The following is a 27837-nucleotide window of genomic DNA, read 5'->3' as shown; positions in this document are numbered from 1 at the left end:
GATCGTCGCCGGTTCGTCTCTCATAAAAAAAAGCAGTGATTTATATAAAAATAATTATTTCTTTACTCTGATTATTAGTGTTTTGTTTTTTTATTATTATTTTATGGTTTTATTCATTTGTTTTGATTTACATTCATTTGTTTTAGTTTGACATTTTTGTGTTTTGTTTTATTTTTTTATTTTTTTGTGAAAAATGTGAAAACTTTTATAATTTTTTTCGTATGAAATAAGAAAATTCGTGGGAAAATTTGCTAAGAGGACGTATAATTAATTAAACAATGAGTTCGTATCAATTTGTCAATTCGTTGGCATCATGTTATGCAGCGAATCAACAAGGTGGTCAACCTGGTGGACCTGGAAATCGACCTGGACATTCACCAAATGATGCACCGCATCCACAAGCACAACAAGCACCCCCCGGTGCTGATTATTATAACCCAAATGCGGCCGTTGCGGCTGCCGCTGCAGCCGCAGCTGCAGCTAGTGCATACCCACCAAATTGTTATTCACCCCCACAACATTACCCACAACATCCATATGCCACTCCGGCACAACCGACAACAGGTGGACACAATTTACAACCGTCCGGTATGATTGATTATACACAATTACAACCCCAAAGATTATCCGCTGGTGCAACGCATCAAACGCAACATTTAACGCAACAGCATCATCCGCAACATCAACAGAGTCCCCCGGGGGCACAATCACCGATAATGGCTCAACAACAACAACAAAATGCTCAACAGACTGTGGCAAGTAGTTGTAAATATGCGGATTCATCCACATCCTCGGCAAATGTATCCTCCCCACAAGATTTAAGTACTTCAGGTCCGGGTGGTACAAATGGCCCGACTCGGAATTTAAGTAGTCCAGTACCGATAAATGTTGCACCATCGGCCAGTAATACAAAAGCACCAGGTTTAACGTCACCGTTGTCGGTGGCTACATCACCACCGGGGGTTGGCGCACTTGGTAAACAACAAGCGTCCTCATCAACTGCGTCACAAAATTTATCATCACCAGCATCGAGTACAAGTTCTACATCCAGTTCGGAAATGAAATCGAATAATAATAGTAAAGGTGGATCGTCTGGAAATCCACCACAAATTTATCCATGGATGAAACGAGTACATCTTGGTCAAAGTAAGTGAAATATTTCTTTTAACTCTTTAGTTTGTAGAAGATAAAGGAGTCAAAGTGCTTTTTTGCACAATGTTTAAGATAATAATCCATCGTTGAAGTTTAAGAAATTCACTGCAAAAGGCCTTCCAAAAGATCTTTGCAGGGTATCGAAGATGAAGGAAAATGCTTTTGCATAGCCAACTATTCATAAGTTATTTGATAAAATCCCCGGATATTCGAAGATTTATGCTTACAATTCACTGTTTAATTTTTGAGAAATTAATATTTCTGAGACTTGATTCAAATTATACCACTTCAAAAAGATCTGAGAAGGGCATTATTTTACATAATCAATAACCTCAGGTTATTCAATAAATGCGCCGACCTAACAAGTCTTTGCTTACAATTACATTTTCATTGTTGAATTTTTAAGAAATTAATATTTCTAATGACGATATAATTTGTTTAAATCGAAAAAGAACATCTTTGGATCAAGGAAAAAGTATTCCAAAAATAATCTTGACAAGATATATTTTAAAGTTATTAAAAAAAAAATTTTCACATGTATATTTAGACCTAAATTCATTTCATTTTTGATAAGTCATTAATATTCCGATTTAAAAAAATTAATTGGAAAATAATTAGAGGATAATTACTTACCTTTAAAATTATACTCTGTAAACATCCCCTTTTTATTGAAAACCATATGGTTTTGCACAATAAACACATAATTGTGATATATATAAAATGTATGATAATTTTACACGAAACATGATGTATATTTTTTGACAGAAATGTAGGGGAAGTTTTATTTTCATGTTATTCTTGTCATTTGTTCTTCATTCAGAATGTACAGAGTTATAAATAATATTTGCAGTTTCTTTTAAAGTCCTTTTTGAATGGGAAATATCTATTTTAAAAATATTTATAAGCGCTGATAAAATTCAAAAATTTGTAAAATAATTAAAGTTTATGTTGTATAAACATATAAAATACATTTTAAAAGGCTTAATACAGTACAGGATCTCTCAGTGACATTAAGCTTGCGCGGAATCCGTAGCCAATTGATACTTTCCCTAAAATAAGTATAATTATGCTGAAATTGTAGTAAAATATATTTATTTATTTAAGAGAAAATTTCAAAATCTATTTAAAGTGTAGTAAAGGCCAAGCTATTGAAGTGCCTAAAAAAGTTTATTTTCAATTTTTGGGCACTTAGATTATTTGGAGCCGCCGCGTTTTATTCTATTTTTTACTTGTGCTGAATAGGTATTACCTTTCTGCCATATTTTTCGTAATAATAGCTAATTTTCTACTGCGTATACTAAATTTACTTGCGCTATTAAATTACCATTTACGAGAAGTAAATTTTCGTCACTTAAGAAACCATTTGCTATTTCTCTTTGGACGGAAAATCCTGTGTAAAGTGAGAATTATTTCCCTATTTGTTTAACAAAATGATTTGTGCAACTCGTACGAATTGTCTATTACCCACTCGAGCGGTCTATAAAACTAACGTTTGAACTTAAATCCACTTTTGTAAGCAGTTAAGAATTTTCGCACTCGCAGGTCTAGTGCCGGAATAAGCGCTGATGGTTGGTTTTCTCTTGACATTTGTGCCTGTGTAAGATTAATTTAATAATTCGATGAATTTCTCAAAAGATACCTACATTTAATTGTATCCAGTATAAAATCGCTACTTTTTAAAAGATACATATTTAAAAAGTTTCAAATTCAAAGAAGTCAATTATTAAAACGGTTTTTAAATACTGTATTTCACTAACAAAGGAGTCAATTCATTAATAATCGTATATTTAGTAACTAAGAACTTTGTAATTCTAAAAAAAGTTTTCTTTTTGGTAGGGCCCAATAATAAATAGTTGAAAAATATTATTCTCACAAATTATGAATTCGATTCTACTTAAAATGAGAAAACATTGTTCTTTTAAAATGTCCAGATATTGAAAATTGAGTGTGTTTAGCAAAAACACGTTTTGGAAAACCACAATTGAACTTAAAAAGCTAAAAATTGATATTTCCACCAACAACTTTTAGTGTAATCATTTCTGGTGGAAGCGCAAAGAACGTACATTGCTGTTACACATAGATATGTTTAATGTACTTATCTGCGTTTCCACCATTCTGAAGATCGATATTAACTGTATCTGATATATTATAATACGTACACTATTTGTAACAACGGACGTGTAACTATGCATAATACTTTTACATCATATGTATACATATACATACATACACAGTTGTATATTAATAAATTGTTTTGTTTATCCAAAAATTCGTCTTAACTTTAGGTATTATTAAATTGGAACAAAATCTGTAAAAATGTTTTTAAGTATGATATAAAATGTGTTAGCGAATATTTTTTTTTTCTTTGGTAGCGAATATTCTTTTTTAATTGACGTGTAAAACATTTTGACTAACGGAATTCAAAAGAGGATGTTTATTCTTAACATTTACTCAAGAGAACCAGAAACCAATACATTAGGAAGAATCAGGAAAAAAATTTTACATTTTACATGTCGAGCTATTTTTAACCATAAAATTTCTACTTTATTTAATGATTAATAAAAATTAATTCTAAAAAAAATTAAAAAATCAAAAAAACAATGCAATCGTTTTTTATATTACAAAAAAATATTTAAAAAAATAAAAGTTTTAAAATTTTATATAATAGGTAGGAGTTTTAACATATTAACAATATTTTTACGCCTTTTTTAACATAATTTTTTTAATGAGTTTGCATAAAATAAAAATTATTAACTTTAAAAAAGTAAAAACATAGTTTTTGTTTTTTTTTTTTTTTGTAAACTTTAAATTAACTCTCTTCTAACACCTCTGCTAATTTTTTTAGTATAGAAAAAAATTAAATATAAAAATCAAGATAAGAAAAATAGGCGGAGATTTTCAACATAAATATTATACTTGACATTAAAAATTAAAAACAGTGTTTTAACGAATTTTATTCAAGAAAATATAGCTATTGGTTTTGAAACAGCGATGAATTGGTTATCTATGTGAGATAAGATCGAGATCAAACTATTTTAAAAAAATTTCGAGACAATATCAAGACCATATCAATCGAAATGAGAACCTGAAAAACGAGATGAAAACATAGAACGAGACAAAGATCGTCCGTCTTGATTTAAGAATATTGAAAGGAAACGAAAATTTGCTTGAGACAAGAAAAAATTTTCTTACGCTAAGAAATTGTTCTTGCCACAAAGAATTTTCTTCTCGTTTCAAAATTTTTTTGTATTTATTTTTTCAAGAAAAAACATTCGTGGTTCAAGCAATAATTATTTAATTTTAAAAATCCTTCTTTTTTTTTTTAATAAAATCTAAATCGATAATTATTATTGTTTTTTTCCGTCAAGACGAGACCGAGATGATACAAGACTTAATATTTAACGAACGAGATAATACCAAATTTTTGTAAATCTCTAGTGCGAAGCTCTAATTAGATCCATTGATCCTATCTCGTGGATTGTCTGTACACTCTTTAACAGAACAGCCACAATTGTTCTCCGATTGGAATGAAATTCATTCAAATATATAGACTACTCTTGGCATTTGAAATATCAAAGACTCTAACGTGCCGAATTCGAGCGTATACAAATGCAATTCAGGAAAAGAGAGAACGACATCTCTGGTTCGATGAATACTCATAATTTGTTTGAATTATTTGCAACAAGTCAAAAATTTTTGTAAACTGAGTCCTTTGGTAGACCAACAACATCAAAAAAAGGATGTTTTGAAGTATAGGGCTCACCCAACTTTTGTTTTCAACCCCGCTCCTAGATTTTTGGAAGATAATTGGAACGGATACTCTCTAAAACTAAGTAGCTCCTACGTAACGAATTTATTTCCACCATTAATTTTGTGGTTTTTTCCATAAATTTTTTATAAAATAGTTTTGTTGAAAAAACGTAAATTATAAATTTTTAGTGTTTTATTTTTTTTAGAAATAATTATTGGTTAGTCCATTAAATTTTTTGGTTACACAGAAGCTAAATTTAATTACGTTTATTTAAAAATAATTTTAATTAATCAATAATATTATAAGTTGTTTATGTTTATTAAGTATTAGGTACTAATTGGGGTTGTTAAATATCCTTTAGGGGTTGAAATATCTATTTACAAAATTAATAATATGTTGGTTTTCAGAAAAAAACCATTAATTTTGTTTAAAAAAGTCCGTATGAATAAAATAGAGGGATATATATTGGATACCTTTTAACAAGAGAGAATTTAAAAATTGTTGTATGACACGGGGTGAGTTATTGGAAAAAAATTCGAGATGAAAATTCAAGTAGAAACTTGCTCTCTCCAAATAAAACCTTTTATTTTTACTTTATCATCTCTAGATAAGTTACGAATGGAAACGGGGAAAATTTATAATTTTTATTATTTACTAGCTGACCCGATGAACTTCGTGTCATCTACAATTTACTTGATTATAGCGATTTTACATGAGTGATTATTAATGTTAATTAACCTGCAGCTTCCAATTCCATAAAAGCTACACTATGCTTGCTCCCAATTAGGCCCCCCGCTTAACATAAACTTTACTCCAACCTTTTGACCTGATTACAGAGACTTCGACCCCGGAGTTCGATGCGCTCGTATGCTGATGTAATTCAATAATAGGTTACTACGATTGTCTCTGCTAAGCCTTCCTCTAAACACAAACTTGACTTCCATCTCTTGGTAAATTAGGTGGCTTGAGCCTTCAAATTTTTACAAATGTAATTTGGGAAATGTAATAATTTTAATAAAAAGGCAACAGTAAACAGCGATCTCCCATTCAAGATGGTGGCAAACTTTGCTTCAGTGAGCGAACATGAAGATGATTTTTCCGAGTTTTTAGCGGTTCTGTTATATTTTTCAAGAATTTTCGTTCATATAAACCTTCCAATTCAGTGCAGCCGTTCAGAATTTATGCGCGTACATAAATTTAAGCGATTAATTTTTATCTATATGAATAGATATAATTGCGTTTGAATTTGCAACTAAGGAAAAATCACAAGGAACAATCAAACCGGTGCGGATCACTAGTTCTAAATAATGCAATGATTCCCGAAGATAAATACCTACATCTTTTTTTGGGATAACGTGTGTGTGCAATTTTACTTATTTTAATAATTGCAGCTTATGACGCATACTTTGAAATTATAAACAAAACAAACATCTCTGGTCTTTAAGATTTCTGAAATTTTTAAAAGCTAAAAAAAAGATGTAATATTGTAGAATACCGGGATTTAAAACTATAATTACTTACTACTATTTCTTATTGACTTTCAAACATTTGGATAGATGAAGGATGATAATCAGAGGATAAAGCACAGATAAAGGATCAGAAAAATTTTAAAAGCGATACTGCGTCATATTTACAGATATTCCTTACAGAAAAATAATAATTCCTTTGGCTAAGCATAGTTTCGATTGTATATATAATGTAAAATAGATTTCGATAAAATAATATTTTTTGATTCGGCCTAATTCAGTTTTGAAAAACGACGTTAAGATGAAAAATAATGCATAATTAAAAACATAATAACAACGAAAAAAAATTTAGCCAAGAAAAATTTCAAAAGGTTGACAAGCTTTTATATTTTAAAATCCTATCAATAATTTCTTGGATAATGTTTTATGAAAAATTTATCGCATGAATAGTTAAGCTACTTTAATTTTTATGGCGATGCCAAAGTGGAGTTTTTACTACAACATTACAATTGGCGTCGATTAAAATTATTTTATTATTAAAAATTTTTAACTTTGAACTATTGTTTTGAGTTAGGTTCAATATTTTTCTTAGTTTTTTTGGTGACACATAATTAAATAAATTTTTTTTGTACGGAACTAAGCAAAATTAAACAACAAACGGTGGCGACATCTGGCGTATACATACTCATTTAAAAGAAATATCAAAGTAAAGTGCATGATATATTATTAAATAAAAAAATTATTTTCCGCATTTTACAAAATAAAAATATAAATACAGTCAAACCTGAATAATCGAAAGTTCATGGGACCGTAATATGTTTTTCGCATTTGGTGATTTTTGACACTTATAGCAGTCTTAGTAATAGATGTCTACGAGGGAAAAAAGGCAAAAACGAATTTTTTTGATAGAGGTTACAGACGGTTGTCAAAAGATGACCCCTAGCAACTACTCTAACTTTTAGAATTTCCTCGCTTAACCAGGTCTCACGCTCTAAGGTTTGACTGTATCACCAAAAAATAAAAATAAAATAAAAAAGTTGGACGAAATAAATAACTTTTGAAATTCATAAATAATAATTTTTGTAAAAATTCCACATTCCTTTTATTTGATTTAATATTTATTCATTCTCAAAAATCAATTCAAGAATTAAAAAACAAAAAAAAATTTGTATGCTTTGCTCTATATTATTATTATTTGTTTAAGAAACGACGCAAGACGCACAACAGACATGATTTAAGTACAAGACTACTATACTAATGTAAGATTATGTGGTAACTCTTCGTAGGTTGGATTTTTTTTTACTTCCGATATACAAGGAAAAAGTCATTCAACTTCAAAATAGCCGTTTTTGAGACTACCAATTTAAATTCCCAGGTTAAAATCCTATTGCAACAAAATTGTGAAATAATACATTCAGTAATACAATTCATCGAAATTACTCAGCTTAATTTACTGACAATGATTTAAAAAAAACTGTTTTTGAAGGTTTTGTACAGTTATTTCAATAACTTAACTTCAATAACTTTTATAATAATTTCCTTTTATCGTCGTTTAAAATGTTAAAACTGTTAAAAAACACTATTGCAAGTTTCACGCAATGTTTGTCTGAAGTATCCTCAACAAACGGATTAGTGGATTTCATTCCAATTTATTTGAAAATTACTTTAATCGGAATTTTGATTCATAGGACTCATATCTAGACAATAAACCATTAAAATGTTAATTTAATTTTATTTTTATAGTTTTATGGACGTTTTTCTAAAAATTTTAATAATTTGCCTTTTTTTCGTTAAAACTCTTGTATAAAAAAAGGAGGGGTAGTTTTCTAACTTTTTAGAAGTTAAGCAACTAGCTTTTATTATAGCGACAAAAAATCTTTTGGATTTTAAAGATAGGTCGCGCAGACTGCGAGAAAAATGCGTTTAAAGTGCATATTTTTTTAAGCGCCGCTTTGTATAAAAACCGCTTTATGTACATGATTATAACTTCTTTTCTACTTCGAAATTCTTCATAAAATTTTAGGAAAGTATTTCTCTGGTATAAAAAAAAAATTTTTATATAAAAAATTGATTTTTTGATAATTTTTAATGAGAAAATTGTCATAACTCCTCAAACAGTTATTCCAGTTTACCTTTATAAGCGTAAAATTGAACATAAAACATAATTTATTCATGCAAATTCGATTCAGCTACACCTACAACATAATAAAAGTTTCCGCTCCTAAATAAAGTAAATCAGAAGTACCACAACACACATTATATTAAATAAAAAAACAAATTCTTTATAATATATTCAACACATGGGCGTAAATTAAATGATTCATGCTATGATGAGATAGAAAAACAGTAAACATTCAAACAATATTATTTTTAGAAGAAAAAAAAAATACTTATATATTATAACATCAAAGATTTTTTAATATATTCGAACCGCGCACATTTTACTGAAGAGTTCTTTTTACAGAATTCTCTTCGTCTAAATTAAATAGTTTTAATTGTAATATCTCTTTTTTTAAATCATAAAAAAAAATCCTTTACGGACCATAAATTTTTAAGGACTAACACAAATATGTATGTGTTTGCTTGTATGTACTAGAATAATTGTGAGTTGTGTTCTTCAAGTCAGATGTGCGTTGCTATAAAAAGAATTTGAAAAAAAAAATTGAAAGATTTCCTTCTGTTTGAGAATAGTTGTTAAGAATATGATAAAATGAATATTAATTATAAAACTGGTAAATCTGATTCTAGCTTTGAAACGATCCACTAAATTTGCTGTCTTTCTTCAAAATTTATTTATTCTTTAGACGCTTTTTCCAGTATTCGTTGTGTGCGTAGTCATGGAAGGGACAATAAAATCGATGCCAGCGCTTCCAGTGAAAAATTTTGGCGATAAAGAACGCTGTTATGACTAATTTGCATTTCTTTACATGTTAATGTTATAGAAAATGTCAAATTAAAATGATTGAAAAAGACTAATTAATTAAACTTAATTCATTAAAAATTGTGAAAATAAGAAATTAAATTGCACAAAAATTAATTATTTATTTAAATTTGTGAGACAATAATATTAAATTTTCAATGTAAGCCATAACTGCAATCCATGTAATTATAAATGCATCCATACAATTCTATAATTAAAGTAGTGTAGTATATGACCATAGTAGTTAAACACGCAGTATAATATTAAAAAAAAAAAAAAAAAAGTAGTGTAATTAAGTGTATTGTTTTCATGGAAATGTAACTCGCGCACGGTGCGAATTGCCACAAATTTGATAAAAACGGTCATTGATCGACGGTTCGTCTTATGTTTTGTCGTGATTGTTGTTTTATGAGCTTTATTATCGTTAACAAAAACCACAAGTACTGTCCAAAAATTCTGTCTGTTTTTAATACTTTCGCGTAATCGCATCAATTTGGGCTCGCTTCTTTTTGCAAAGTTATCATAATACAGTGCAACCTTAATATAACGAACCTCAATATAACGAATTCCTCGATTTAACGAATTTTTCGCAATCCCCTTGAATTGTCCATAAGAGTCAATATAAAATATACCTCTACATTACGAATATTTTTTGCGAACAGCCTCTATATAACGAATTTTCAACTACATAAAAAATTTAAATACCTCTATATAACGAAATTTGTCAATTCAAAACCTTTATATAACGTATAAAGTCCCACCAATATATGACAGTTAGTATACTCCATAGTATGTAATTCATGTCGCGAGAGGTTCCGACACTTTTTTCCTCTTTATAACGAATTTTAGACCAACTTAACCTCAATATAACAAACCTCAGTTTAACGAATTACTTGATATAACGAATATTTACTGGTTCCCTTCAGATTCGTTATATCGAGGTTGCACTGTATCAAGAAAAAAACAAGAAGTTTCATCTCAACTTATGATCGACTTAAGAACATTCCCAAAAAAATGAATGTATGAAAATATTTGAGACTTACGTTTCAAATTTGGAGGGATTCTGTTAGAACTTGGGAAAATTAAGAGTTAAATTATTCGATATATACCTTTTTTCGATATATACAAAGCATACCTTTGAAACACTTCAATACAAGAGTTACATGTTAAAACCGCAAACTTTAACAGCTCAAATCTATTAATTTAACACCGTAAGAGCTGTTAGAAAATTTACCTGCTTAAAAGGGTAAAAAGGGTATTAATGAGAAAATTCTAACACAATTTAAAGATGATCCGAAGCAAACATGACTTTTTAGGAACGCCCTCACTGACTTTAATATGCATGTTTGGGAATTCCTTGAACTGTTTATTCAACTCGACGTCCGGGTTTTATGAACTTTAACAACTATAGCCTATTTTTTGATTTATGAATTCTTGGTCATTTTTGTGACTGTATATGAAAATTTTCCACCTCTTCCAACATATAAAAGTTTTATGAGGTATCTTTGAAGTAATATTATCAAATTTTATGAGTTATATAGTCGATAATAATTAAGACCTTACAAGTGTTAAAGCGTGTGACGCTTTATATTAAAACAATTGAGATTTTAGAACATTATTTTGATAATATTTTATAATTGTATATTAAACTTTAATGGAAGAGAATTGGAAAAAACACACATATACCAGGAATTCAACATTATGAATTGACCAACTATGCTCTAAATGGTTAAGGCGCATTGCATGGATCCAAATGACCCGGCTTCGACTCCTGGTATTAGTGTCATTCAGTTCTTTATAATTAAGATGACTCGATATAAGGTATTTGTCTCTGTATTTTACACCATTTTATCATTAAAAACGTCAATTATAATCTAATAACTTTGACGTTTAAAATTTGGATACAAAATTTAGTAAAAAACATAATTAAAAAGTATATTTATTGTGCCATACAAATTTTTGTTTAATTTATTTCAAACTTTTTATTTCATGTTTTATTCAAATGATTTCTAAAACTATACAAAAATCGTACTAATGACAAAAATATGAAATTTGTATTAATAATACATTCTAAAAATATTTTTTTAACAAAAAAATATGCACAATCTCATTTACATTTTACACAAAAACTTAAAATTCACTGAAAATAATTAGGTAATAACAATACCTGTAAAAAGAAAACCTATTGATCATAATCAATTTTAAAAATGATAAGAAAATTATTGTAAAAACCTTACATATTAACAAGTCACTAGATTTATACAAAGGAAATTTATTAGCACATAATAATTCATTTAATTCTCTTTAATATATACACTACTATAGCAAAAAATTAACTGTCATGTTGACATAAAAACGATAAAATCACACATGTATTGTATTTAAAAAGCAATCATATTTTTATAAGAAACTTATTTTAAAAAAAAATACATCTAATATTCTTAAGGCCAAATTCATTTAAATAAATGTCGTTATTTTAATTGCATATATTAATAATAAAATCACTATATGCAATATGTATAATGTACACGAGAATTTGAAATAAATTGAACTAATCTCAAATTAATTGCCATTGGAAACTTTTTTATGCAATTTTCAACAAAAGACTCATCATACCTAAATCATACTAAATATTTCACTAATTTAATTCTAGTGATTATTATTAGTATTAAATTATTAATATAGAATTATTATGTAGAATTCTGTTACAAATTTTGAAAATATAACTAAAAAATTTATTATTTAGTTTATACAAGTGAAATTTACAAACTTTAAAAAATTCCCGACGAATTTATTCCTTGTAAACCGTTTTTGGAAACTAAGCTATAAAATGTACTCAATCGAGTCGGTTCGACCGTTTAGGGGCTTCGATGTTACTGAGAAATACACAGACGCACAAACAAACACTTTAAACTTATAAAACTCCTTCTAAAATGAATATCAAAGTGATGGTCGAGGACATGGATACTTTTCATCTCATCATTTTCATTTCAGAGAGCTATCATTTTTTGGGACAAATTTTTGGAAATTTTAATTGAAATTGAAATATTTTAGTTGACTTTGTTCTTTTGAATTATTGTTTTGAATTACTTAATTATTTTACCATTTCAATTTTCGCAATGAATGTAGTCAGGTTTATTTGACCATTCATTTCCATAGTAATTATTTATATGTTAAAATTATATGTTATGCCTTTTCAAAACTGAATCGATTTTGAAGATCATCGCCAATTTTTTTGAGAAATTGAGATTGGTAGAAGAGTCGTATACCCGCCTCGCTTCCTCCACTATGAGTAATGCGGACTTGGATAAAGAGACACACAATAAAGTTTATGGCACACAATAAAGTTATAACAATGGTGACTTCGCCTTAAAATAACTCGCCCATGCCTGATTTAGATGGTCTCAATTTTTTGGTATTCAAAGTGTACATGTTATTGGATAAAAATAAATGATATATTATTGCAATATTTGAGTGTGCATTTTAAAAATATTATTATGTTTTTTTTTTTTTTGTATTTCATCTTCGTGTCATAAGTTTTTTTTGCTTTGCCTGCCTATTCGTTGTTCGTTGTATGCATATTACGGAAATTTATTTGCATCCAAAGATTTAATATTTAAATTTATTGCAGATTATACAATTAGACTTTGTTGTTTTGTGTGGTTTAATTAAAATGTGTAGTAAATATATACCTTTATTTTGTTTTGGTGAATTTTAAACATAACAAATTATTTTTATATTAATTGATTTAAAATCGATGATTTATTTTTGTCAGTTAAAACTTGCTTATTACTTAAATGGGGAATTGTATTTTTGCCACTAGCATTGTACAAAAATTTTTTAAAATGTGTATACAGTGGCCTTAAGATTGTTACATTTAACTCTACTAAGGCATATCGTATCTGTGCAATTTTGACGAAATCAAACAGTTCAATCGCTTAATTCCATTGTTACTACAGTACCGAAAAAAGTTAAAGTTTACTTATCTTCATCAATAAAATTGAATGTATGCTTGTCTGTTTGTTTGCACAAGTCTCGGAAACGGTTAATCCGATTCTAATGGTACCAATTTTTTAACGGAGAATAATGCAGAAGCAAAACATATTTAATATAAATTAAGATTCCGAAGAAATGTTGATTACAAAATTTTATTGATAAAAGTTTACTCTAAATCAAATTCCAAATAGGTGTAATCTTATTTGACACAAATTTGCTATATTCTCAGTCAAAATATTTTTTTTTTTATTTGTAAACTTTTTGTGTATTTTAAGAAGTCAATAACCTTGATAAATTTTGAGATAACTCAAAAAAATTAGAGAAAAATATTATGTATACATACAATTAATATTATTATTTTTAAGTTGACTTTAAAAAATTTATTTTTAACTTTTAGTATACGGTGTAGACACATGTATTTATGGCCAAGATATAGAGCTATAAGGTGTGTTACTACAGATAACTTGAATAAACACCAAAATGTAAGGGGTTCATCAACAGTCATATTGTTCATAAAGCGTTAATTCGCGCGTCGGATAAAAAAAACAAGAAGATAAGTTTTTGGCTGTGATAGTTTTTTCGAAAAGCTGATGTATAATAGTTAAGTCAGTTCACTCGTGAAGAATATAACATTAATAAGTTGTTGTTAATTGTTCAAATACCATGTATAGACAGTGTTGATTACACTGGCACATTACACAAACATGCATGTCACACATACATAACTGATATTCCCATATAATACATACTATACATTTTGCTCTTAATTTGCGCTCTGACGGGTAAACAGTGACTTTTACGAAAAATTCTATAACGAACATTTTTTACATTTAAACTTTTGTTCTATCTCTAACACTTTAGAAGGTGGTTCCTACAGATCCAAGACCCAGTTGACCTATATTGCTAATTTACGAACTCGATCTCACTTTTTACGTCCTGAACACGCTATAAAAATATATAATACACTGACAGATTAAGAAAAATGTGTTATTTATTCAATGTCTGAGGGAATTCGCTTAGCTAACACATCTCCTGCGCTTCGAATTTTTTTTTTGAATAAATAATCCAATATTTGTTTGTCTACAGTCAACCTATTATTAATACAAATCAGACTCTTGTGTTAGTAATTTTTGTCACATCTAAATAAAATAAACCCGAAATAACAAACCTATTTTTTTACATCGTGACATATGATGATATAGAGAGAGTTCGTACGTACACACAGCATCCACATACTAAGTAGTTAATAAAATTAATTTTTTATTGTTACAAAATAATTCGAACATAAATCTTTTTTCTTCTTCATCATAAATAAATTATTGATAAAAAAAATATATGTGTACTGACGGGAGCACAATAATTAATCATATTTAATTTAATAAATAATAAATATTTTAAATAATTTTTTTTTATTATTTAATAAAAAATAATTTAAATTTCTTTTTTACTTAATGAAGTGAATTGAACAATAATTTGTAAATTTAAAATTTTTAATTTAAATTGTATTGATTCCAAACGGTTTTAGTATTATACACAGGTTATAAATTTGTGACGTAACGATTACTTCCTGATACCAAAAGATTAAGAATTGGCAATGTCATTCGGGATTTTTATAGTAAAATTTTTTTTAAATTGAAATTGAAAGCAATTGCGTTTACTTGTGTGTATTCCCGGTAAAAATAGATTTAAAATATTGCGTAAAAAATACCGATTCGATATAAGTGGAATTAGATTGAATTTCCGAAATATTTTTCAGGTTTAAAATTCGTTTAATATAGAATGTCCATTATTGTCAAGTTCATATAAATATGCTAATAAAAACTTACACTATTTGTTACACAACGAACGTACATAATACTTATACATCGTATGTATACATACACACATTATACACACACAGCTGCACGCGTATTGGTTTTTGGTTTATATAACTAACAAAACGTCAATTGAGGTATTATTTAGTTGCTTTTAGTTTATAATTCAAGCAAAAAGTGCCAACTTTAATAGCGAATATCTTTTTTAATCCCTATACGACCAAAAAAACTATGAATTTTAAATTCTTAAGGAGAACGTTTTTTCTAACATCTACTCGAAATTTGATTCCATACTGTATTTAATTAGATTTTCGAACATTCTGTCTTAATATACACACAAATTGATAAGACATAATTTGTGTGGGAGCGCCGATAAAATGTAATTTGAGTTCATAGAGATATTTTTAACACATTTACTTGCGCTTCCACCAATTTTGAAATTCTGTAACGAACCTTTTAAGACATTCATCAAAACTATCTGACAATTGACAATCTGACAATCATACCAGCTAAATCAGCTTTTTCATATGTAAACAGTAGCGAAAGATTGCATCATCCATTCAGTTTCTTGCTAGAAATTTAAGAATTCGACGCAAACTATTTTTGATTTTTCTGTTTTCACTATGATAGCGCAAGCATTCAAAATCAAGAAACGAGACTTCGTTCTGTAACGGGCGTGGTTGTTTCTATGAATTAATATTCGACAAATGATGTTAAAATATTTCTTCCGATAGTAATATTCTTAACAATTCCCACCAGGATACTGTACTCTTTATCAACATTTTAAAATAAAATATGCTGAAAGTGTACACATATGTCTGAATCTGAAAAATAACATAGCTACCTTATACATCGCAATAAGAGAAAACTTTCATTTGAATTATGTATTGACTAAACCTAGTATGGAATTACTTAAAATAGCTATATTATTATATTAGCATTATATAGGGTAATCCAATAAGAGTGATACTTTTTGAAATTTGAATGAGATAAATCGTTATTAAAGTTATTTTGTCTAAAAACTATCGTTAAAATAACCTACAAAGCTATTTTACAGGTCTGAATTTAAATGTGGTGAATTTAATTTGAATATTATACGTTGAATGTGGACTTTTAGGTCTTTAATTGTTTGTAAATTACTCTCATTATATTCACTTTTCAGATAAATTAAAAGAAAATAACCCAATGAAAAGAAAATAATAATAAATTGAAAGAAAATACCCAAATTAGTTTACTTTTTCATTACAAAAATTACATAAAATTTCGTATGGAATCTGTTAAAGTCGTGGTTGATTTTTTTGAAAATATTTTGTTCACAAAAAAACTTCAATGTTTGATTGAATTTTTTTCAAAATTCAAAAAGTATTATTCCTAGTGAAAGACCTTTTATTAGCTACATAATCTAGCTACTACATCAATATTAGACTCTCCTTACATTTTTGTAAAATAATAGCTATACTAAATTATTAATATCATTTATGTCAAATATTATAAATATTTTTTTTTTTATATTTTTATTTTAGTAAATGCATTTTGTATTATCAGACATTCCTTTGTTTCACTAAAAACATATGTGACGTCAAATATGTATATTGTATATTAGTGTATGAGTTTGAAAACCTGTTAAAAAAACTCATGAACTTGTTTTTAAGATACTCATGAAAAAAAATATAAATAAGACAAGAAAATCATACATCAGAAATTCAGAAAATACAGAAATTAATACAAATCACTAAAACATCATGTAAAAGATGACGAATCATACACTAACTAATCAGTTGAATATAAACAGGAAAATGTTCGAAGGATTTTCATATATTAATCATTAAAACTTAGAATTTTAACATGTCGAATTAGGCGTTAGCAAATGTTGAATTAACGCGCACATTTTCAATAATTTTCTCCATGTTCAACACATTAAAGAGTAAAAAACTTCTACTTTTATAAACTTAATCTCGTATACCACATTGAAATTAAAAAAAAAAGTTTTACGAAGAGAAAAAAAGTTTACGTAAATATATTTAATTAAACAAATATAAATTCACGAAAATTTCCATTGGCAAAAACGGACAAAAGGCAGTTATTTAGTTTTGTTAGTAATTTAATAATTACATAAATCCGATTAATAGAATCTCCGATTTCATATTAATAAAGTATTACTCACGATATTAATTTACGTGTTTATACGAATGACTTATTAATTTGATAAGATATAAGTAGATATCGCACATCGGATTAACAATTAAATAAAAGATATCAATGACAATTGAAAGTTATTGAAAAATAATTGTCCGTGTTATACTACCCAGTTTAAAAAAAAGTCAATACTTTATAAAATCTAAGTGTTTATTGAAATCCATTTACAAAAAAAATACACTTGCAGTATTAAAAATTGTGTTTCAGTTAAATTATTAACGCGATGATATACGACGCTTCGATTTAATTCGACTAAGACTTATTTATTAAATTTTTATACAGAATTAATGATAAAGATACATGAAAAGAAAGTAATGCTAAAAATTATAAAATTGATAAAAATGATATATTTTACATTATTTTCATTTAAAACAAATTTCTTCAGACAAAAACGATTACAATGTACCCGATAATTCGAGTAATTGATTGATATTAAAAACTTTGCGCACTTGATTGATATTAAAAACTTTACCAAGTCTTTAATAAATCGGGCTCAGTGCATACATATAAATTCAATCAGTATTAGCAGTTTAACTGAGATTAGATAATGAAAAATGGAAGAATAGCTGTTGACCGTCATGTCTGTTACACCCTGTAAAAAGGTATAAGTTGATGCATATATTTAATCTTTATCGATAATGCGAAAATAATGATAATATTACTTTAAATATATTTATTATACATGTAGGAAAATAGAAAATTTTTTAAAATAACTTTTATATCAATTACAGTTAATGGTGTTGGATATAGGGAAAAACTATGTGGTATGGATGGGGGTCAATGAGTATTATTGTTATTACTGGGAACGCGAACGCTTTTCATAAAATATTTATATAAAAATTGATTATACTTTAACCATTATTAATTTATTATTGCAGTATTAAAACTGAACTGCTGCTTACATAGAAATGTCTCCATTTTCTATTTAAAAGTTTGGTTATGAAAAGTAAATGAAATTTTTCTAAATATGTTAAAATTCGAGTTTGTATTTTAGATGTTAAACCTGTTCGTTTCGATTAATTTTTTAGAACTTTTATCTAGTAAGAATTTAATGTGGAAATTAAAATGTCATCCTATTGAAATATTACTCATTTTCATGAAACTGCCATTTTCAGTCTATCTTCAGTAATTACTAGCTTTAAAATTCTTCAAAAATTGTTCGACAGACCCAATAATTCCAATGGCTAATAAATTTCTTAATGACACTTTTATCCTTATGTTGTATTTGGGAAAATGATTTTAGAACTGCGATAATAGGCCTAAACTGGATTTCAGCAGGCATTGATTAAATACATGAATGTAAAGAAACCATAGTAATTTACAAAAATGCTCCTCAAATTTACGAATGAACTGTCTAGTAAAAGAAAACCACCCTTTTAATGGTCTAGTCATTCCATTGATGATGAACGCCTGTTTTTAAACAAAATTGAAGCTTTCTTATGACTGCCGTTATTGATTGCTGGACATTACTACTGACTTCAGCGATTGACTTTTTCATTGATTGATTTTTTCAGAATCATTTTGGTTTCAAACTTCTGTTTTAACGTTTTTTTTTTTTTCAAAAACTGAATTCATTGTGCTTATTTTTAGACAGGATAATAGGTACTCTGAATGCAAAAAAAAAACCAATTCATTGTTAATTACGACAAATATTTACTCGAATCATAAAATTAAAGAAAAAGAACTCCAATAAAAATTAGTTCCATTTAAATTGCAGTAGTACGATGCAGTAGCATAAAAATACCGTGTTGGCGTCATGGTAAAATCAGCTATTATTATGGATCATATTATTTAGTTACATATTGTATATTTTTAATGATCCAAATTATAAGTAAACATACTTTATGTTTTTACGTACAAACCTACATGCGAAAATTTAACGCACAGGAGCTACGTCAACTATGTGAATTTTCTTTTAAAAATAGTTAAAATAGCGTACAAAATTCTTTAAATAATTCTAATGATAGGGTGAAGGAAAAACTTATTAACAAATATTTTTTAATTATGTTCATTATGAAAAAAATTTTAAAAAAATATATGGTGTATGACATGGGATCGAACTCCACCCTTCGATTTGCAAATCTGATGTCATAATCAATGTGTTCAATTAAACGAGTAATTTTCTAGTTTTAAGTTAACATCAAACAGTCAGATGATAAAAAAGTAAAATTCTTAACTTTGCTTGTATAAAAATTTCGATTTTAATAATTGAAGAATTCTCAAAATTATATTTCAAATTCATACCAAATTTATTAAATGATATTATATTTCAACCTCATATTTCTCATACCAAAAGTAGCTTAGGTTAAAAATTGTGGCCGTTTATTGCCGAGCACTTAGGTCGTCTACCAAGTAGAATCAATGAACATTATAATAAATTTTTTTTAATGCAATAGAACATTTTTCTTGAAGAAGGAATTCGCTAAAACAACTTGCTGTGAGAGCATAGAACGTAAATTCAGCTGAATTATTTTAGCAACAAATTAACTTGTATTATTATTTAAGATTCTATACGAAATCAAACGAGCAGAACTTATTTGACATGAAAATTTGTGGGTTTCAATTATAAAGTTTACAAGTAGGTCGATCGTTCATAAGGTGCTCAGAAATTGGTTTTTGTACAAGAACAATACACTATTTTTCAAAAGGTACAAGTGCGCGAAAAAAGATTTTTAATCAGAAAAATAATTGAAAATCTAATTTAAAGAAATTTTTATGGTATTTAATCTAGCGTGACCCAATGATGGATAATATCCAGGCCATTCAATTACCAAGTTAACAATATTAGTAAGCAGGTCGATTGTTCTTGAGGCGCTAAGAAATTTATCATTCAAGAACAATTGAGACTGTTTTTGTGTGTGGGAAAAATTTGAAATAAAAAAGGTAATTTGAAAATTAACTAGAATTTTTTTTTGGAGTACTTGGAACAATAATTGTAAAAGTAGGTTGTGTTTTTTTTGGATCCGTATTTTTATTGTCTTTTTCTTAAGGTTGATCGGACATTAAGGATCCTAATTTAGGATAAAAATATTAATTTTTTGATATGCTAACTCTTGGTACAAAATAATTTATTGAAAAAAAATTGACGACAGGTTTTTGTGGAAACTAATCATTAAAAATTGGAACTTTAAGTATATCGATATTAGTTTAAAAAGTTTATCACAATAATAGTGCATGGGATCGAAAAACTTTTAATGGCTTTTTAATTTTATTCACTCTATTGTCCGATAATGTTCTTAGACCGGACATAATATACAGAGTGTAGAAGTTGTTCGAAAGCAGTTTCTGTGCATGAAAATTTAAAGCTTTGCTTATGTATTAAAATAACCCTGTATTTTAAACATTAAGTATTTTATATTCTGTCTTTTTGCATTCAAAATTAAAATGGTAACCAAATTTTTATATTCAACAAAACTGTTACACCTTTTGTTCAACCTTTCCTGTTTAGACACCTCATTAAAACAACATTATTTTAGCAATAAACAATTTTCAGTAAATAACAAAAACATTGTTCTCCGGAAATTAATTTCCGATTGCTAAGCAATAACGAACGCAACAAGCTAAAAACATCGATCAGCAATTAAAAAAAATATATACAATAAAACAAAAATAGCAAATATAATAAATAAAAACTAAAAAAAAAACAATATCTTAATTAACAAATAAATTAAAAATTTATCGAAATACAAAACCGCCTTGTTGTAACTATAAGTTGTTTTACGATACCTTCTCCATGTATGTTAAAAATCTGTGAGTTAAAACACTCACTGTAACCTCTATATACACAGATCATGATACAAAAAACTTAAAAAATAAAAATAATAAATATACTCTTAATTTTACAACTTTAAGTACTTTTCAATTTTTCTCCATAAATATAACTGTTTTTAAATAACTTTACGTTAAAATATGTCTATTCCTATATATTTCTACTGTTTAAGAATTATACTTAGAACAATTTAAAACATATAAATCTTTAAAAGAAGAAGTATTTTGAAGTATAAGTCTTTGAGAGTAGACTTTTATTGGAATGGAATACTAAAAGAGGTTTTTGTTAAGTAGTATTATTTAGGAGTAAAATTTATTTAAAGTATAATTCTTAAAAAGTAGAAATATATTCGAATAGAAATATTTTAAAGAAAAACTATTAAGATAAAGGTGGTTTTATTTAAGTAGATACATGCAGGCTTCTGGTAAACTAAGCTGTAGAAATATTTAAGCGTGGAAAACTTAAAAATAATTTTTAGTAGAAAGTTATAGTATTATAATAAATCACAGAAATCACAATAGAATAGATATAGAGGTTCAAAGTACCTTTTCTCGAAAAAATTAAGTTAAATGATCGAAACGTGAATAGCATAGAATTTTTGAGATTTACCACAAAATATAACATTAATCAGAATATATTTCCATCTCGTTGCTAGCCAACTTACAAAAAATACGTCAACTTAACATAATCACAATATAACTAAATTTACCCAAACACAGTTCAATCAAAGTCAATAGCATTCAAATCATTCGCTTCTTATTTCCACTTGAGAAATCGTAAGCAGCAGTGAAAAGAAATATGGTAAAGAATTACAATAATTATTCGTTTTTTATTTCAGTAGATCAACTCATCTCGTAAAATTATCTTCACGGGGTTCCTTTAACTCTGATAAAAATCGCCAAATATTCTAATTTGTGGCATACTTAAGGTTAATTGTTAACTGCCCTGAGAAGGAGATAGTTACCAAGATAGTTCCTGAACATTAGACAGTTTCCCAAAGCTTTAGGTCGAATTTTAAGTCACAAGTACAATTTATGTTACCTTCTTCAACAATTTTTCCACCTTCACTTCTCTGTTTGTATCTTATTAGGCACCAGGATAGATACATGAGAAACACCTTTCACCATTGTATATCCATTAAAAAAATTAGCCAAAGAAGACGTACTATGTAGAACCAAAGACATGGAAGTTGAAACCTATAACATTTAATGCCTCTTTGATTATCATGATCAAACATCTACGTTATAAAGCTGGAGAGTTTAGTTATACGTATGTTTTATACGTTGTACGTTGTTGTTGTTGTTGTCGGTAAACACGATTCGAAAACACACGGTGGAACTACATAAATAATATTAACCGTCTGACCGCTTTGAAAACCTATAATTTAAGCAGTTGTGGCTTTGGGAGGAGAATTTTAAATAACCAATTAGACAATATCCGTTTTTGTTATAAATATCAATATCGTAATAAAAGATAACAATATATTATATTTATATATTTTATAATTTTATTTCTTTATTTAATACAATACCAATTCTTTACCATATTACTTTATTCGTCTATAAATAAATAAAGTGAGATATATATGTTTTTAATGATTTAGTATCTTTGTTTTGTGATACAAGATTATTATTAATATCAATATCCATGTGAAATGCCATAGTAAATCAACCATGTAGATATAACCTTTAGTGTGTAAACCAATAACTTCCCAAAAAATATATTCATTTTGAAACGATTCGAAATAACCTTCAAAAAACAGTCACGTTTCAAATATTCATGTTTTTAGGACACAGTGCGCCATGTTGGTGGCGTAATAAGTGTAAAAATATACACAGGCTAAATTATTATTATAAATTAAAATCTTTACGACTCATAATGGTTTTCCTTCGATCGTTTCCGGTACCTCGATTTAAGGGTATTTTAAAATTCTATATTTCTTTCAAATTATTATGAAAAAAATGTAATCTTTTGATAACGCTATGGAACAAAAATCTATCAATTTTTTCAAATAATTGTTTTACCATCGTAAAATTAAGAAAAAAGCATTTAAGAAAATTATGTAAATTGTATTTCAGTAAATTATAACTATGACGTCAATTCCGACATACACATCTCCCAAACAACCAATTTAATCTTCTAATAGAGAAACAAAAAAAAAGACAAAAAATATTTTTCCAATATTTATCCTTAAAACACGAAATATTTTTCACGAATGTTCTTACTAATTTTTTAATTCTTTTTTCGGAGTGAAAGCACGAACTTCCCATCAGGAAATTAAAAACGGACCCTCTTCTTAGATCTTTTTAAATGTTTAAGTTTATGATGTGTAGATATTCCTATAAAATTTACACTCCATAAAAAAGTTTTATATATTGAATAAATAATAGGTGGTTAAATGTTTTTATGGGTCATTGATTTTTTTCGGGATCTTTTTTTTTTCATTTTGTTAATTCGCTGGTTGCTGCTTATAATTTATGAGTTAATTTTTATTATCTGTTTTTTTTTATGAATATGTGTTTGTAGTTTGTATTCTGTGGGTTTATATTTTGTGAATAAAAATTTTTGGGTAAATTTTTGGATCGTTTAAAATATGCCCTTGTTTTTTAATAGTGACATTTTGAACTTTGATCAATAAATTTAAAGGATCCACTTCAATTTTTTTTTGCTTGTAAAATTAAGGCATTTTATTTATTGTTTAGGTTATTTTACTTATTCTTCTCATAATATTTTTATAGTAATTTTGACATGCATAAAATTTGGATAGTTCTACAGGAATAAGCTGTAGGTATACTATCACGTATTCCGATTAAGAATTTCAATATCCTGAGAAAAGCGTTCTAATAGGTGATAATAAGTAACCACAGTTGTCGGCTCTACTATCACCCAGCCTTTAATTTTAGCGACAAAATATTATATTCTGATTAATTTTCATGCAATGTTTTGGAAAAAGTTTTGGTATATAGAATTTGGTAGAAAAAATCAAAAAAACTTGATCAGTTAATTTCTTTCCATGTGAGTCTTGTTTTTATCGATTAAAAACTTCTTAAAGTAAACTATAATTCAAATAATTTGTATGACAATCAAAAATGTTTTATAATGATTTCTTAATAGTTTCCGGTTATGTTTTTCAAAAATACTTCCTTGCGCCAACACCATCGGAAAAATTTCTTGTAATTGTTTCTAAAATTTCATTTAGACGGTTCATTTGTGGTCTTACAAAACAAATCTAATATACATACAATGGATTTCAAAATTTGAAATCCAATGAACTTACAATGAAACAACTTTTTCCCGATTTGTATTTATTTTGTAAATTTTCTACTATTCTTTAAGGTGATAACTTTTAGTAAAGAAAATGTTATACAAAACATATTTATGTTAGCTTTTCTCAATTTTTTCCAGTATTTTCCAAACACCCTATATATAGTAATAAATTTAAGAAATCAGTGCTCATCAGGTTTTACTACACATAATAAAATTATTTTGTACCCATCAATTTATTTATAATTTTTTGAACATATTTTTTTTGTTTAATAATATATTAATAATTGATAATTTTACCATATTATTTTACCATAAAACCAGCCTTAAGTTATGATTATAGATTGTATATATAAACTTACATTGTTTTTTTTAATAATATGTAATATCAGTTCTGTATAATATAAAATAACTCATTTTTTTAATTTTTATTTTTTTATAATTTTATTTTAATTAGTCTTTTTTTTTTTGTTCAATATGTAAATGGGATATTAAAACGAATTATTAATCGACTTCAAAAAAGAACAAAATTTTTGTTCATGTTTATTTGCTCTTTGATTGTAATTTGGAGAAAAAGTATCATCAAAAAAGCGACGAATAAAAAATAATACTAACTCTAAGAAAATTTGTTCTTAACATGGTAGCAAGTAATTTTGTTGTTTAATACAAAAACTTAAATTTTATTTCAAATATCAAAAACTTTTATAACATGTATATATGAAATATATCAAGGTATACTAAGTTTAGTCCCAAGTTTGTAACACTTACAAATATTGATACTATGAACAAAATTTTGGTATAGGTGCTCATAAAATCACCTCATTAGTCCATTTCCGGTTGTCTATCTGTCTGTCTGTCGTCTGTCTGTCTGTTCGTTTGTCATCACGATTACTCAAAAACGAAAAGAGACATCAAGTTGAAATTTTATAGCGTGCTTAGAACGTAAAAAGTTAGGTCGATTTCGTAAATGACCAACATAGGTCAATTGGGTTTTGGGTCCGTAGGACCCATCTTGTTAATCGTTAGAGATAGAACAAAAGTTTAAATGTAAAAAACTTTTGTTTGAAAAATGTTTCTTATAAGAAAATTAACAACTGTTTACCCATGAGAGCACAAATTGTATAGTTGTATTATATGGGAATATCAGTTATATATGTTTGACATGTATGTATGTGTAATGTGACAGAGTAATCAACACTGTCTATACATGGTATTTCAACAATTTTACTCAGTCAATTGTTTGTTTTCACTTGTCATTATTATCTTTAATACTTTGATACTAAGCTTGCTTTCATAAAAATTACAAAAATACTTCGTATTGATACATTTTATTTTAAAAATTAACTATGTTAAATTTCTAAATAACTCTTATTGTATCAATACTTTTCCAGATTAACTATTTAATTACTTTTATATTTCATTTACACATTAAAAGGAAATTAAAATAAATTACTCTTAACTTTATTTCGAGTATCGAGGTATTTATTTCGATGACTGCTCTTCACTAGTTTTGCTTTTTTAAAGTCAAAAATCTCACATTCAATTTTTTTCCAATAATAGTGACTCATTCTTTCTTTGATACGATGATGTTGCTCGCAAAACCTTAATAAAAATATATAATTTATTATATGTATTTGAACAGTTTATTAAATTACGTCATAAACCTACATGATACTGATACTTCCCAGACACTAGTAGAGTGTATAAATATTGCACGTCTATGGTGTTTAACCTTAGAAACACACCTTTTATTATCTATAGACAAATAAATAACTGTAATCAATATTAAAATATAATTTTTAAATAATTTGTGAAAAGTATATTAAAATTATAATTTGCATATATAAACTACAATCAATAATTAATTATGATTAATAATATATTGAGTTTTTTTTTCTATTAGACATGATATAGGTATTAAATGTACATTAAATTTTTTATTCCATGTTTTAATTTATACTTATGTTAGTATTTATTGAGTGTTATATAATATAAGCTTTGATAATAATTTTATACATAGAAAAATTTAACTTGTGTAGGAAAAATAGAACTAACTTAAAAAAAACTTAAATATTATTTTTAATAAATTGTTGAAAATTCATAGGGTAGAATAGCCTATTGCGTACCGGTTCATCATGTATAATATAGTTGTGCCATTTCGAAGACACGTGAGTACCATTCATGAAACCGACCATAAGGGAACTTTCTAATGCATTTTAAAAAACAATGAAAATATTAATAACGATTAACTACAAGAAATTTTTCCACGTGAATGAATAGTCCAATTAAAACTCATATCATTCACCTTTATTCTTACTAGTAAATAACTTAAAAAAGTTATTAAATTTGTCCAAAGTTTATTTTGTAAAATACCAAAATTTGAATTTTTTCGAAAAAAAAAATATTTTTTTATTTTTGGTCAGGTTTAAGCAAAACAGTATTCTTGGAATTTTTTCTCTAAACGCTTAGTTTTCGAGATAAACATTATTGAAAAATTAAAAATTCAATATTCGATTTTAAGAAAAATGTGTTATTTTCTTTTTTATCTCGCTAAGCGAGAGAATTCGCTTAGCTAACGCAACTTCAGCCCTCCAAATTTTAATTACAATAATTTTTTTCCCTGAGCTATGTCGACTAAAAACTGTGTTTATAATTAATTTTCAATTAATTCCTATTTTAAATTCAAAGAAATTGAAATCACGTCAGCTTTTAATTATAAACTGTAAAAACTAAAAAAAAATTATAGAAAAAATTAAAAGGTAGTAAACAAGTTAGCTTACTACATTGGGGTGGAAAATTTTCATGCAAAGAAAAGTTTCAAAGGCATGGCAAAACCGATATTTATATATCTGTAATGTTTCTAATGTTTTTACACTTAATATAATTTATTTTTAATGATACAGTTTCAAGGCTATGTAATTAGATTTTCATATGCATTTATAAAACTATTAATATGCATTTTTTTAAATATATATATTAATAGGTCAAATAAATAAGGTAAATCTTACAATTTAGGACACTTCGTTAAATAAGCAGACGGGGTTTTACATTTTTAAATACAATAAGTATACTATTTACAAATAAAAAGAAAAATCTGGTACTAACCTAGACATTACTATGAATTCCTTGTACTCTTTTCAACTAAACCCGGATTCAGGTATACCTAGTTAAAAAATATATTTCTTTAAAAATCAAAAATTTCCGAAAATCGCTTTGTATAAAGGACCAGAGGGATTTCATAATTAGATATCAAGATTGTCCTAGATTCTTTTCCAGCCTTTTTCAATGAGTTTCAAAGCAAACAGTATAATTTCCTAACTGTGTTTATTACGTCGATTTCCCAACTATCCTCTACTTCATATTTTAGATATAATTGTCTAATGGAATTATTTTAATAGCTTCCATGCACAAGTAATTATTATTGATTATTTTAAGTCTTTTTTGCTTTACTTTACCTACGACGAACGTAAGCATATAATTTAATTGAACTTTATTGACCACATTTTTTT

The 27837-nt window shown here is 27.0% G+C and overlaps 1 protein-coding gene across 2 annotated transcripts in view; it reads left to right on the top strand.

Moving 5' to 3' along the window:
• Positions 1–240: 240 nt before the first annotated feature.
• Positions 241–27837, top strand: part of LOC123300223 (homeotic protein Sex combs reduced-like) — an 89605-nt gene continuing 62008 nt past the window's right edge. For both annotated transcript variants that reach the window (XM_044882762.1, XM_044882754.1), the window contains exon 1: positions 241–1146. In XM_044882762.1, coding sequence (XP_044738697.1) covers positions 279–1146 — 868 coding nt within the window. In that variant the 5' untranslated portion in view covers positions 241–278. The remainder of the gene's footprint in view (positions 1147–27837) is intronic.

This window comes from Chrysoperla carnea, chromosome 1 (genome assembly GCF_905475395.1).
Source record: "Chrysoperla carnea chromosome 1, inChrCarn1.1, whole genome shotgun sequence".
NCBI lineage: Eukaryota > Metazoa > Arthropoda > Insecta > Neuroptera > Chrysopidae > Chrysoperla > Chrysoperla carnea.
The sequence above is the reverse complement of the archived record's forward strand: the minus strand, read 5'-3'. Positions and strand labels throughout refer to the sequence as shown.